Raw genomic sequence first — 15,894 nt, forward strand, 5'->3', positions numbered from 1 at the left:
TTGTATTTTGTGCTTATTTGTACCAGGCACTGTGATAAAAATAACACATGCATTATCGCATCCTCATAACAACTTTGTGACATAGTTACTATCATTCCCAGTTTACAGACGATGAAAGCCAAGGCTGGTAAGTTGCCCACAGTAAGAGCTTATTAAAACCTAGTTCTGTCTGACTCCAAAGTCACTTTTTAACCATTACATGATACTCACTGCCTTAAGTAGAAGGTAATATATAAAATCTTAAAGCTCTGGGACAGTATACAACAGAGGAGTGGTAATAATAGGCTGGAGTATAATAAGGCACATTTTAACGTGTTTTGTAATAAAGTAAAGCAAAACCATGTAAAAGAATTGTTCTTATACACATTGTACTTTATATCTTTTTACCTTTCTAGGCACCCATCATAACTTGCTTCAGTGAAAGTATTTGTCTGTTTTCCCTTTCACCCTGTTGATAATTTCTTGAAAAGGGGACCGTGTCTTATTTATCTTGTAATTGTACATATCAAATAATGCTTAAAACCTTAAATTGATTGGGTGCTCGGAAATTACTGAATAAATTAACTATTAAAAATTAGTAGAGCTTTTAACTGAAAAAGAAGTACCTGTATATGCAAAGTATTCAAATGAAACAAAAGAATCTCCCTTCTATTTAAGACCTCCAGAAGAAGACTCTCAGTTCTCCCAAGAGTCATTACATGTTCCAGTTTCTTGTGGATCATTTCAGAAATATTTAGTGTATATATTTGTGTGTGTGTCTGTGTATAGGTAAACGCACACTCACATATGTCACACCTGAATTGATTGACTTAGATGATGATAATTAAGTCCTAAATACAGAATTAATCATAGTACTATACTCTGAATATACTTTTATAATAGAAGTCATTTATTACATGCATTATAAAATGCATAAATGGGTAATTATGATTGTACTTTTAAGAAAAATTTATGTATGACTTTAACCATGTCCTTGAAAGAAAACGCTAACATAAATACTATGTAATTCAATATAAGATAGTTATAATTTTGATACCTTAGTCTCTAGGGTTGCTAAGTTATATGTGAGGGAAGATTAACCTTAGGAATTAGATGCAAAGGTCCTGATAGATTTAATATTTTCTTTGAAGTTTCTCTATACTTCCAAGTGTCTTTCTCGCAACTGATAAAATTTACAAAGTGGCATTATGTATTAAAGAATGAGGCAATATTTTGAAGAAAAGGGTTATATTTTGCTGTAACATACAACTGTTTTGCAAAATGGTAGAAGATAATACTGGGTTAACCGTTTGTCTTGGAAATTATGTGTTTCTGGTGTAAATATGAACTATGAAAAATAACTCTTAATCTGCCTAAAAAAGAGCATTTGAGCATTTTATACATTTTTAAAACTTAAGTTGCTAATTCTTTCTTTTCTGTTTTCTAATTGTAGGTTTTAGTATAAAAGCAGTGCCATTCCAGAATGCCATCTTGAATGTAAAAGAACTTGGAGGTATATCATTTAAGATCACTTATATGTCTGGCTCTAGCTTTTACTAAGTTCATATTAATGTGTTACATATAATTAAAACATAATGATGATGTATTATTCTCAGAGGTGGTTCATTTTTACCTTTTCTCTTGATAATACATTTCCTAGAAATATTTCCTTTTCTTTATATATATTTTAAAGGTAGTTGAAGAGTTCTAAGTAACATAAACTTTGTTTTGTGTGGTTTAAAGAACTACACTACTAATGCCATTTCATACACTGTACTCTTTGGTTTTACTTAGCTAATGAAATTTATTCTTCAATGAACAAAATGAAGAGAGTTTTAATATAATCATAAAAAATAAGCTATGTGTTATGCAGGGCAGAGAACTGTATTTTAGCGTAGTTTGTATTCATACTGCAGGTTTTATTGTATTAGATCTTTTTAGAATGTATTTGTTCCGATAATAAATCTTTGCCAATAGGTTCTTTGCTGGTCAAGCACATTTATTGGCTAGGCTGCACCCCAAACTATACATCACTCAGTCTTTCATTACACTCTCTGTCTGGGGTTTTTTTTGGTTGTGTTTTATGTCAGTCAGGGTCTTAACCCATGTAAATAGGTTAACAAAGAAATCAGTCAATTCAGTGAACCTACTAAATTCTCTAATGCCACAGGAAAATGGTAAGTGCTCTGGAGTTCAGTATAATATTGGTGAGTTTAATGACTTAGAAGAAAGTTCTCTTCCATCTCTTTAATCACTTTGTGATATTGACCTTACCCTGTGGTTTTTTTTAAGCTCATTCTGTGACCTATTTTTAGATTGATGAAATTGACACAAACCTTATGCCATCACAATAGTGTTTGATGCCTTCTTATTTTTATCTAATGATATATTGGCTGATTTTTCAGGTGTGTGTTTTAAAGAGCTATATCCAGAACAGATATACTTCTGTCAGTCTGTTTTATAGCTACCTTTGACTTTTACAGCATTAATATTTAAAATGAACCATGGTTGATAAATTCTGGTTTTTCTTTGATGTTGGTTTTGTCATTTTAACTGCAAAAATTATAAAACATGAATGTTCTTGTAATAGAATAATTTTTCTATGCAAAAATTTTAAGACTCTTCTTTTAGATTGAATATTTTAATATTACTTTGTGGCTTCAGAGGACATAGTGTAAACATCCATGGAATCAAAATGAATGGTTTGAGAATTCTATTATTTTTGAATATGGTTGATACTTAGTAAATGTATTATTACTAGGCTAGATGCAAAGTTTTTATTGAGTACCCTCCAGGTATACAAAACTGTTGATTAATTGATAAGGTGTTTATTATTGACGTTTAGTTGGATGATATAAATAATGGATGTATCTGGACAATTTTTAAAAAGCGAACACATCAAGGAATTTATTATAATCTTGACTCTGTGCCATTGAAAATCAGTACAATTCAGAAGATCACATTAGAGGACGGGGTGTATAAGGTGGGAATCTGTCTGTTCCCAAGGTTTAATTTTGCTGAAAGAACTGTGTGTACCCTGGCAATTGTTGAAATGGAAATTACAATGGAGCGGATACCATAGAGTTTGGTGGAAACGCTTTAGTTTGTGCCTCTTCCGTGATGTAATAGTTGAGGGATGTAGGTATAAGATAGAGCTTCAGGGATTGGGACCTATACATTAGTTTCAGGCTAGTGATGTGTGGTGTTTGGCGGGTGGTAATGAAGAGCAAATTCCTAGCTTAAGCACAGATTCTTCTTCCCCTGAACTTTACTAGCTGTTTTCAGTTGAGAGACTGTCTCAAGGAGAAGGTGATTTTCTGAGTAGAATCTAATTGTGTATCCTGTATTGTGTGCTCAGAGGCAAGCAGTGGAGGGAGTTCAATCCTTGACTTTTTACTCACTAATTCCTTTATCCAACAAATATTTTTTGAGGACCTACTCTGCATGGGGTAGGACTGGGCCCTAGGTCATGTCTCACCCAAGAATGCATGAAAAGTAGACTAACACACAGAGAGTATAGCTTTCCTGGGATTTAGAGTAAATCTTACATACCAAGAGGCTCGTCCCAATATAAGATATGTGGCATTTAGGGAGAATTATGACCTCCTAAAATCAGATTGTTTGAGAGGAGGTTGCTTGACCCAAGAATTTCTGAGTTCAAGAGGAAAGAGCTGAGAATTTTAAGATCAGGGTGTGAAGATGTGAAACAGCTATTTACCAGTAGAGAGTTAACTCAGAAGACAGGTTAATCAGAGTTCAATCAGGTTGTCAATCCAGGGGAAAACTATGAAATCGAGGGAGAAACTCAAGAAGATAGGTATAAAGGTAGGCAGATACTAAGAGCCCGAACTGTGCTGAAGTGCAGAATGCTCAGAAAGTTCTGCTTATCCTAGGGTTCATTCCCAAGATCGGCACGGCCCCTGTTCCTCCCTTCAAATTCCTTCCTCTACCCTTTCCAGATGGTTCCAAGACTTTCCATCACCCCCTTATCAACCTTAAGTTACATTTCTCACTTTTTAAAAATAGGAAGAGGCATGAACTTCTGTTCCTTATCTAGTAAGAAGAAATGGTTTAGAATGAAATAACAATGACTAATGGAGTTAAATTAAAAGAAAATCACTTTGGGTAGATCTTAATAACAAACTATGTTTGCACACACACTGATAGATGGTTGTGTGTTTGTATATATGTACTACATAATTTGTGTTATGTATATATAGAAATAATTCTATGTTCTTATCAAATTTCTCTTCTATGAGGGTATTTCTTGTATCTTCCTCTTAAAATTTTCTATAAATCTTGGGCTTCCCTAGTGGCACAGTGGTTGAGAGTCCACCTGCCAATACGGGGGACACGGGTTCGTGCCCCGGTCCGGGAAGATCCCACATGCCATGGAGCAGCTGGGCCCGTGAGCCATGGCTGCTGAGCCTGCGCTTCCGCAGCCTGCGCTCCGCAATGGGAGAGGCCACAACAGTGAGAGGTCCGTGTACGGCAAAAAAAAAAAAATTGCTGTAAATCTCGTTCACATCAATTTTCTCATATGGTCTTTTCCTGTTGTTCATGCAGTCATTCTAGCACAAGTATTTGTGTGTCAAGCATGATTCTAGGGGCTGGGAATAAATGATATTTAAAACATATCCCCTGTCTTCAAGGCACTCGTGGTTCAGGGATGGAGACATGCATGAAAAGAAATATTTGAAATTAATTTTTGAAAATGATGAAATTAAGGGGAAAATAAGAATAAAGTAAGGGATGACTTACTATATCAAAGAGAGATATAGTTAGTCCAGCCTAGTGATATGATGAGTGAGTCCTGTTTTCACTATTTTGAGAATGACTTGCTCTCCTCAGCTTACCTGTCATACTCATCAGGCTGTACCGATTACTCCTGTCTTTATGTGAAATTAGAACTCTAAAATTTCCTATATTTTCTCTCCCCACACATTCTCATTTAATCTTTGCAACTTCATGCCTAGAGAATAGATGCTATTATTATCTCACAGATAATGAGACACAGGACACCTAGACACAGATCAAATGGCTTGATCAAAGTTATTTGGAGGAGGTATGGGAGTTGATCTGAGCGCTTGCGCTTAATCAACATACTCTATACATAAAGCATTTTACCCAGGGCCCAGCACAAGAGAAGTGCTCCCATGTGTTGTCTGCTGATGCTTTTATCATTATTATATGAACAATTTGAAGTCTTCACATGTTTGGATTATTTTCATTAACACTGTACTGATTAAACATGAACATCTTGCTCTTTGCTGAAAAATTCTAGGATGTCATCCCTTATTATTGCAACTGCTTTTATCATTCGTTTTCTGTCTTACTCCTTTATTTAGAGGTCTTTCTTTTTTTATTATTTTTATTTTTAAATTAATTTTTATTGGAATACAATTGATTTATAATGTTATGTTAGTTTCTGCTGTACAGCAAAGTGAATCAGTTATGCATATGCATAGGTCCATTCTTTCTTAGATTCTGTTCCCATATAGATCATTACAGAGTATTGAGTAGAGTTCCCTGTGCTATACAGTAGGTTCTTTTTCTTTTTCTTTTTTATTCTTTTTGGCTGTGTTGGGTCTTCGTTGCTGCGCGCGGGCTTTCTCTAGCTGCGGCGAGCAGGGGCTACTCTTCGTTGCAGTGGGCGGGCTTCTCATTGCGCTGGCTTCTCTTGTTGCGGAGCATGGGCTCTAGGTGCATGGGCTTCAGTAGTTGTGGCGCGCAGGCTTCAGTCGTTGTGGCTCGCCGGCTCTAGAGCGCAGGCTCAGTAGGTGTGGCACACAGGCTTAGTTGCTCCGTGGCATGTGGGATCTTCCCAGACCAGGGCTCGAACCCGTGTCCCCTGAATTGGCAGGTGGATTCTTAACCACTGAGCCACCAGGGAAGCCCCTATCCAGTAGGTTCTTATTTAGAAGTTTTTCAAGTCAAACTTTTCTTCAGTTATGGTCTGACTCCAGTGCCCTCCCTCAGTGCCCCAGCACTTCCCTCTTCTGATTTCTTCAAGACTGCCTTCTGAAGCAGAGTCTTACCTTATTCAAGATAGTTTCCAAAACTTACAGAATCTTCCATAAACATGTCATTTTGATATTCTTTTATTTTTTCTAATTCAGTCAGTCAACAAATATTTACTGAGTACATATTATATGCTCAGGCTGAGTTCTAGAAAATGGTGGTGGTTATAGTGTTAAGACAAGCATAGTCCCTGAACAGACTGGCTAATGGACACAAGGGGAGACTCTTGATGTCTACTTAACTTCTCTCCTTGATTAAAGCCAAATATGACTTCTTATAGGCCTAAAATGAATTTCTAGGTTAATCCCTTCCATACTTGAAGGGATTTATTTTTAATAGCATCCAGCAAGGCTGAGTGTTAGTTTCCATCCTGACGAAGGACATTCTGTGGTATCGCTCAATGAACTTTTTTTCCCCTGCATATTCTTTAATTTGGAAAGTTTTTTTTGTTTGTTTGTTTGAAACTAATCTAAATCCTTTCTCTTTTAGCTTTAATTGATTACTCTGCTTGTCTTGCTCTATTATTTTTTTATGGATGTTGTGCAAGACACCGTGCAGGATTTTGGATAGGCAGGTTAATCTTTCAAAGGATTTTCCTTCCTCCTGGTGACTTGTTTCAAAGCCCAGTCATTCTGCATGCTTCCAGGCAAGTCTACTTTCCTGTATCTCTGTTTCCTTATCTGTAAAATGTAGTAATAATAGTCCCTACATCATATAATCCTTGTGAGGACTAAATTAGTCAACGTAGGTCAAGTACTTAGAGACCACCTGGCCCATAGCTAACATTTTTGGAAGATTTGCTTTTATTATAATTATATCCTCACTCCCTCATACCCCGCAAAAACACCTTTCAATAAAGCCTTTTTACCCCAAGGTCTCTGAAAACAACACAGATCACATATTGATTGCTTTTTCTTTTTGTGGTCATGCCTCCCTCCCTCGTAGACAAGGTGATCTTTTCCTTCATTGCATTATACCTATTTAAACTGAAAAGTCACTGGGAAGGGACGGCACCTCGTTGGGGTCTTGGGTAGCTGCCCAGCATATTTTTTGGCACTACATGTGTGTTAGTAGTAAATGTTTTTTCTCCCTTTCCACCTAATCACCTTTCTTTCTGTTTTCAGATTCCACCTGAAAAATCTCTTGTCTGTCATAGTACCTCTTAATTGCTTTCATTCTGTTTGGCTTATGTATTTTAACCACATTACTAAGGTAAGTGAAGCATTTGGCATTTAACTGAGTGGAAGCAGTGGTCACACTGCAGTGACATCACAGCTCTGATAATTTTTCATCTTAGAAATGTCCAGTTCTTAAATCTACGAACAGATTTTTATGCATTCATAGGTGTCTGTCTCTTGATTTTGAAATTTCATTTACAAATTGATAGAATCCAGAGAGGAAAATTTCGTTTCTTAACATGTTTCGTTTGTTACCACTTATTGATAGGCATCCAGACATCATCCTTTTTCTTTCTTGAACTGAATACTGGAACCATGGTTGGTTTGGCCAAATGACTTGTTTTCTTCCCTTAATATCCTAAGGAGTTATGTCTGAATTGTTTCCTCACCCCCTATCCTGGCCACCATCCCCACCCAATATACTCTTTGGCAGTCTTGTCTTCCCAGTTGACTTTGGGAAAGCAAAGAAATGTTAAAAAGCAGTTAGCTGTCTTTTACACTTCAGTATTCATTGCTGCTAGTTGTCAATCAAAAGGGAAGTTCATGAGGATTTTTGTTTGCACTTTATTTTCTTTTCTTTAGAGGAAGGAGGTGAGGGTCGTATGGAAAGTGCAAGTTGTGTTCATTTACCCATTTACTTCAACCCATGCAATAGTGACTGAATGATTTTTAAGGATTGTCAGCTAAGCCATTTTTTAAAGGTTGCTTCTTTCAGCAGCCAAGCTGTTATATGAAACAGATGTTGACTCTGTCCTGTTTCTTTGTTTGCCTGGAGGAATACGCCTCCTCATACTGAAAGGTGCTGTTTCTTTGTATGCTGCTAGTTATCTCCGGGTGCTGTTAATCTGTCCAGGTTATTTGCATTTCTTAATTTCTTCAGAAACTGCACAGGGCAGACTTCTTAACAGGCAGCCCAGGGGGCAGTGCTGCCTGCTTCTTGTAATTCCTGCTTTTTTGTACCCAGGCCATTTGATGTCTTTCTCCAAAATAAAGCTTTCTTCCTTCAGAATCTTTTATTAAAACTTACTTTGGAGGGAATAATAGCTCTTTAATTTTTATCTGATGCATTCTCACTGTCCTTTGTATATTATGATTATTCCCTCTATATGGCCACTACTGCCTCCTATTAAAAAAAAATGCAACTAAATACCTATGAATTTAATATACTCACTGGCTCTGAAGGTCATGCTATACAACAAAGACAGAGGAGGAAACTCGACAATATAAACCAATAAATTGGTTGTATATTAGAAAAAGAATGAGTATAAGCAGACAGACCTGAAGAGGTTATTGTGGCCACATTGCTGTAAGAGACAAGTAGAATTGCCTACATTCTTTGCTGCTATAGGAGAAAGCAACTTGCCATTCGAAAACTGTTTTAGACATCTCCACGTGGGTTTCTATGGGAAAGGAGGCAAGAAACCATGACCCTGGCAAAGGAACATGGCAGCACAGAGGGGGGCCCCAAGTGCGGCCAGGTCCACAGAATACCTTAGGACCGAGCTTTGAGCTGAGTGACAGCCAGCTACATACAAGTAAATGTGCATGTTCTGTATCTGTTGTATAATTATAAGGAAAAAATGTGGTTCAGCAAGTAGAGTGTAGCCTCAAGACACTCTGTCCCCCTCTGCATTTGAACTTCTTGTTGTTGTTTTCTTATCTGTAAAATGTAAGTTTTAATAAATCATCACTATTTATTTCCCAAGGGATTGGGCTGGAAAAGAAAAGTTCAATTGCCTAAAGCACCTCAGAAGAGATGCTTTAAGAATAGACAGTGGTATTCCCACTAATTCTCTTTTTATAGTTGTGGATCCAGTGTAATATGTAATATTGAATGATCGAAACATCTTGATATAGTATTGTTTCCTTATCTAGGAAAAGAACCAGACCTTTCTGGAATGGGAACAGCCAGTTAACTCCTGGCTCCCTGAGCTGTGTACTTTCTCACTTAGGCTTAGGCTTTACTAGGGGAAATGATATTGGTATAAAGCCAAGTCACTTGGATGTGAGTTAAAAGGCCACAGCTATCTGAATTGGTTGAACAGGATCCCAGGGTGGTGGTGTTCAAGCGTTTTTTACACTTGCTAAGGGAAAACTGAGCCAAACAGTCAGCAGAGCCAAAGAAGTGAATCTAGGGGCCCAGAAATCTGTTACTGGCTGATGTAGACCTGACCTTAATTTTTGTTTTCTTCTGGAGAAGTGCCCTAGGAAATTTTTAAAAATCTGTCTTCCCAGTCATAGTTTAGTATAGCGCTTACAATTTGCTTTATAAGACTCTGTGTGTATATAGAACGTTCTAGAAACGAGTGTCCCAGACTTTTAAACTTCCCAGGCCCTGGCAGTAGGGTTCTCATGTGCCTCTGAGGTTGCTGCCTCACCACTGTTTCCTCTTTAGGGGCAATCGGGTCATTTCATGTCTTCTCACTCTGCCCAGCTTCCTCACAGAACATTTGTGTTGGGTTCTTAGCTTAACTTCTTATCCCTCACAGGGGAATAGGTATTTCTGTTTCTCCCAGGGGTTGCCATAATAGCAACTAATTTTCACTGTGTATTTGGTTTCAGTGTGATATTGCAGCAACAGCACTGGAAGTCAAGAGACTAGTATTTTCCTCTAAAAAACAAGCCAGGGGACATTGGGCAAGGCATTTAACTTCTCCATTGCTGCTTTCTTTTCTAGCAGCTGAAGATTCTGATAACTGTTCTCCTCTTTGGTATAGCATAACTAGTTTATTTTTTTATATAAAAACATACAGTATCTACTTCGCATCAGCCTCTGGGAACCATAGAGACGGTCTCTAACAACTGTGCAGGACTATAAAGGATTATTTCCTCTATTTTCCTTTATCCCTGACTTTGTCAATTCTTTAGTTTTATTTTGTTCAGTAGGCATTTTAATAAATCTCAAAGTTTTCTTTTTGCGTGGGTAGCGTGAGGCAGACCAAACATCCATAAAATAATAACTAATACTGACTTAACAAAGTTGCTATGACTGTGGTCTTTACTTTGAGAAGCACTATAGTCTGGTATGGGAAGTACTATAACAGTACAACATGCGATTAGGATCGTACAGAAAGGACAAGACATCACACAAAGTCTAGGGAAAGGAGCAGAAGAGATGAAAGTCATGGAGGTGACAGTGGACTTGGTTCAGTCTTGTCCTAGCATAAGCCAAGCCTACTGTCACCTCTTTGACTTTTGTCCCATCTGTTCCTAGGCTGTCTTTCCCCCTGTCATGTCTTCTTTGTCCTTTCTCTATGATCCTAGTTGAATCGTGTACTCAGTACTGGTATTTACCATACTAGACTGTAAAGTTATGAAGGACTGAAAAGCACAACATAGTCTTAAAGGTTTGTTGTATGTTGTATAAAATATATCCATAGTTCTAAGCTGGAGGGAAATTTGCCAAATTGTGCCCCAAGATGCTAGAGTAATGTTAGATGCTTCAGAGGCAAAATGTTTTGTTGTTGTTGCTGAATTCATTTCAGTGAATAGTTAATGAATACTAACTACATGCTGGGCCCTGAGGATACAATTTCTGCTCTGCCATACAACCCCGCCCTACACACACACACACACACACACACACACACACACACACACACTCACTCACTCACTCACTCACTCACTCACTCACTCCTCTGAGCCCAATTCTTTGGGTATTTTCGTGGGAGAGTGATGTTGGCCATAACAATTATGGAAGTTCTCAGAAAAATTAAATAGCTTTACTATGTTCCTATAATTGGAATAGCAACTTGACAATTGTTGAAGAGGTAATATGTTTGTAGCTATTCATCACTTATCAGACTGGATTGATTCTCTGACGTATGCTGGAGCCAGATGAAATAGAACTGGTTAGATTTGTTTTTGAGGTGTCACAAATTTGTGGTTTTTAATATTTTAAGATCCAAAGTATTGTCTAAAGACTATATTGATGATGCTTGATCATTTTAATCTTGAAATTTACTGATATTTATGGCATTGTTGTGAGAGGTAATAATGTGAAGAACTTACCATATAAAGTTTATTATTATTATTATTATTATTTTTGCGGTACGTGGGCCTCTCACTGTTGTGGCCTCTCCCGTTGCGGAGCACAGGCTCCAGACGCGCAGGCTCAGTGGCCATGGCTCACAGGCGTAGCCGCTCCGCGGCATGTGGGATCTCCCCGGACCGGGGCACGAACCCGTGTCCCCTGCATCGGCAGGCGGACTCTCAACCACTGCGCCACCAGGGGAGCCCTAATTATTATTTTTAACACAGTTACGGGAAGCTCTTATGATTGAGAATTGAAGATTGATTTTTTTACTGTGTCTATTCTCTCTCCCTTGCCAAAATCTCATGATATGACAATAATATCAGAAAACAAACAATAATAAATCTATTACAAAGATAGATTTAAATCTATAATAGAAAAAGGAAAGCAAGACAAAGCTTGAGGTACAGACAATGGAAACATGAAATAGAAGGGGAATTCATCAGGATTATTAATCAGGGAGCTTATCAAAGTTATTAATTGGGGATTTACATTTGGAGCTATGCCTTTATTTTTCTTTTCTTCTTGTGTTAGGTAGTGGATAGCAGCTGTGTTTACCCCCAAACTAAGTCCTTGAGTGTGGGTGCTAGACTCAGGCAGAGCAGTACTCCAGTAACGTACTGACTGCCAGGTGGGTTAGAAAGCCCACACACAAGGGAGACAAGCCACTTGTCTGTCCCTGTTAATCACAGGAGACAGGCAATGGTAAACAAAAGAGCTGGCAAACAGATTTTCAAACAAAGGATAAGCATATAATCATGACACACCACAGTATGAGGAAAACCAACACCATGAAAGAAAGACATCCAATCAAAAGTCAGAAGAAAAGATATCCAAGGATCTAGAGGTGATAGAGTGATCAGAAGAGGACATTCAGAGAGATGGAGGAATGTTTTGTATCTATGACAAAGAATGTAACACAGAACTTGGGAAATTAAAATGTGACTTAAAAATTTAAAATGAAAATGGCAGTTGATATAACTCATATGTAAATTAGTGAAACTAAGGACTGAGCAAGGGAATGTCCTCAGAATGCCTTCTCAAAGGAATACTTTGTAAGTATGAAAGAAGATTTAAGAGACAAAGGGAATAGTTACAGAAGTTCCAGCATCTCTCTATGAAGCATGAGCTCTAAAAGGAGAGTAAAGAGAAACTGGAGAATAAAATAATTTAAAAAACAATAGAAAAAGAGCCTCTAATATGAAAAAGAGTACTGAGATTTAGTGAGCCCTCTGAGTGCCAAGAAAAGACCCATACCTAGACATACTGTGAAGAAGGAGAAACCATTCATTGTCATCATAGAAACACACATAATAAAATAGCATTATTGCTGATTTCAGCATGGGAGATGGCAGAGTTAGGTAAAGAGAAAAAAACATTAAAGTATATTCTTTATGTATTTAGAGTAAGATTATAATTAACAAAAGAAAAATTGAAGTTTAAATATATATCTTTAAAATTAATTTAAAATTACATATCCTTAGGTCCTATTCGTTTATTTTTGTTTTTATTTCCATTTCTCTAGGAGGTGGGTTAAAAAGGGTCTTGCTGTGATTTATGCCATAGAATGTTCTGCCTATATTTTCCTCTAAGAGTTTTATAGTGTCTGGCCTTACATTTAGGTCTTTAATACATTTTGAGTTTATTTTTGTGTATGGTGTTAGGGAGTGTTCTAATATCATTCCTTTACATGTAGCTGTCCAGTTTTCCCAGCACCACTTATTGAAGAGGCTGTATATGTATATACACCCATATCACACTTTTTTTTTAATATATATAAGTCCATGCCACTCTGTCACTTCGTCCCAGCTTACCCTTCCCCCTCCCCGTGTCCTCAAGTCCATTCTCTATGTCTGTGTCTTTATTCCTGTTCTGCCCCTAGGTTCTTCAGAACCATTTTTTTTTAGATTCCATATATATGTGTTAGCATATGGTATTTGTTTTTCTCTTTCTGACTTCACTCTGTATGGCAGACTTAGGTCCATCCACCTCACTACAAATAACTCAGTTTCATTTCTTTTTATGGCAAAGTAATATTCCATTGTATATATGTACTACATCTTCTTTATCCATTCATCTGTTGATGGACACTTAGGTTGCTTCCATGTCCTGGCTATTATAAATAGAGCTGCACTGAGCATTGTGGTACATGACTCTTTCTGAACTATGGTTTTCTCAGGGTATATGCCCAGTAGTGGGATTGCCGGGTCGTATGGTAGTTCTATTTTTAGTTTTTTAAGGAACCTCCATACTGTTCCCCATAGTGGCTCTATCAATTTACATTGCCACCAACAGTGCAAGAGGGTTCCCTTTTCTCCACACCCTCTCCAGCATTTATTGTTTGTAGATTTTTTGATGATGGCCATTCTGACTGGTGTGAGGTGATACCTCATTGTAGTTTTGATTTGCATTTCTCTAATGATTAGTGATGTTGAGCATCCTTTCATGTGTTTGTTGGCAATCTGTGTGTATATATATATATATATATATATATATATCTTTTTAAAATTTTTACCTTTAAAAATTAATTAAAAATTAACACTCTGTGAGAGGCCCGCATACCACAAAAGAAAAAAAAATTAACACTCTAACAATAAAAGGATGATATATACATAAATACTTTTTTTAAATGTCTGAAAGTTTACATATTCAACTAATATAATAAGTTATGTTAGAGAGTGGAGTGAGAGTTTACTGGGTTCCAGTAGAATTGTTGCTTTTTAGTATTGTGTGCATTGTTTTCATGAGAACTTTCTTTTTTAATTTATGAAATAAATTCACTCCAAGGAGAGAAAGCAAAGAAGATTTGATAAATGCAGCAAAATGCAAGAATGGGAAAAAAAATAACAAAACAAAATAATGAACAAAATGTTATGATAAATAGAAAACGTCTATATATACATTAGTAATTGCAATAACTGTAAATAGAGTAAATTCCCCATTTATAATATGGGTGGCATAAAAACACTGAGTATAAAATATTCAGCTATATCTGATGATGAGAGACACTTCTACAATAAAAAGATGCAGTGAGGTAAAAATAAAGGGATAGAAAAGATACCCTAAAGAAAGGCCATTGAAAAGAAAGTACTGGAAGCAATATTAGTTTCAGATGAAATGAAATTCAAAGCAAAGAATGTAAATGAGAATGATGATATTTTATATCGGTATACTAAAATAACCGAGTATTGACCTTAACATATTTAACTGCATAATTCTAAAACTAAGAAAAATGTAAGAAATGTAAGAAAAAATCAACCAATCCATAATTAGTAGAAGAATTTAGCCATGCTTTATTCAGAAGACAGCAGATCAAGTAAATAGAAGCATGTAAAGCATTTAAAAAGCCAATTAACAAACTTGATCTAATTGACAATGATATAATTTTATACTCAAATAGAAAATACACATTCCTTTGATATACACATAAAATTTTTCCATGCATGACCGTGTATAATGTGTTTTCTGACCAAAATCCATTAAGATTAGAAATAGCAAATAGACAAAAATAATGACATATGACACAAGATTTAGAATTACTTGAACCTTATACCATGCACAAAAATTTAAATCGAAATGGATCCTAGACCTAAATATGAGACCTAAACGTATAAAGCTCCCAGAAGAAAACATAGGAGAAAATCTTTGTGACCTTGGGTTGTGACCTTGGGTTCTGCAAAGATTTCTTAGATAAGACACCAAATGCATAATCCATAAAAAGAAAATTGGTATGTTAGATTTCATATTACTTAGACTTCTGCTTTTTGAAAGACGCTGTTAGTGAAAAGACAAGTCATAGGCTAGGTAAACATTATTTGGAAATCATATATCTGATAAAGAACTTCAATCCAGAATATACAGAGAATACTGAGAATTTAATAATAAAAGAAACAATACTCTTAAAAAATGGGCAACAGATTTGAATAGATACTTCATCAAAGAAAATGTAAAGAAAGTAAATAAGGACATTCAAAGATGCTTAGCGTTATTAGTCATTAGGGAAATACAAATTAAAATCACCACACACGTATTAAAATATTTAAAATTAAAAAGCCTGACTATATCAAATATTGACAAGGATGTAGAAGAACTGGAACTCTCATTCACTGCCAGTAGAGATGTAAAATGATACAACCACTTTGGAGAACAGTGTGGCAGTCTCTTAAGGTAAATGCAAACCAATCTAATAAGCCGTTCCACTCTTAGGAGAAATGAAAACTTGTATTTACTCAAAATCCTGTACATAATGTTCACAGCAACATTATTTGTAATAGGACAAAACTGGAAACAACCCAAATCAGTTGGTGAATCATCAGTTGGTGAATGGATAAACAAATTGTTGTATATCCATACAATGAAGTGGTATTTAGCAATAAAAAAAGAATGAACTATTGGCACATGCCACAACATGGATGAATCTTGAAATAATTATACAGAGTGAAAGAAACCAGACAAAATGGAACATTTTGAGTAGAGTAGTATTCCCATACTGGAATAAATTTATATCCTGTTTATGTAAGGTTCTAGAAAATACAACCTAATATTTAGTGACAGAAGGTATTTCAGTGATTGCCTGAGGGATAGGGACAGGAGACGAGAGCAGAGGTGGAATGGCAGGATTAAAAGGGTCATGAGAAAATTTGGGGCGGGGTGATGTATACATTTATTATCTTGATTGTGGTG

At 36.4% G+C, this 15,894-nt stretch overlaps 1 protein-coding gene across 3 annotated transcripts in view; it reads left to right on the forward strand.

The window, feature by feature from the left end:
* ARL15 (ARF like GTPase 15) overlaps window positions 1–15,894 on the forward strand; it is a 419,297-nt gene that overhangs the window by 151,820 nt on the left and 251,583 nt on the right. For all 3 annotated transcript variants that reach the window (XM_027101127.1, XM_027101125.1, XM_027101126.1), the window contains one exon: window positions 1,433–1,492. In XM_027101127.1, the coding sequence (XP_026956928.1) occupies window positions 1,433–1,492 (60 nt within the window). The remainder of the gene's footprint in view (window positions 1–1,432; window positions 1,493–15,894) is intronic.

Source organism: Aethalodelphis obliquidens, unplaced genomic scaffold, assembly GCF_003676395.1.
Source record: "Aethalodelphis obliquidens isolate GAN/ISIS:26980383/991018 unplaced genomic scaffold, ASM367639v1 scaffold4, whole genome shotgun sequence".
Taxonomy (NCBI): domain Eukaryota; kingdom Metazoa; phylum Chordata; class Mammalia; order Artiodactyla; family Delphinidae; genus Aethalodelphis; species Aethalodelphis obliquidens.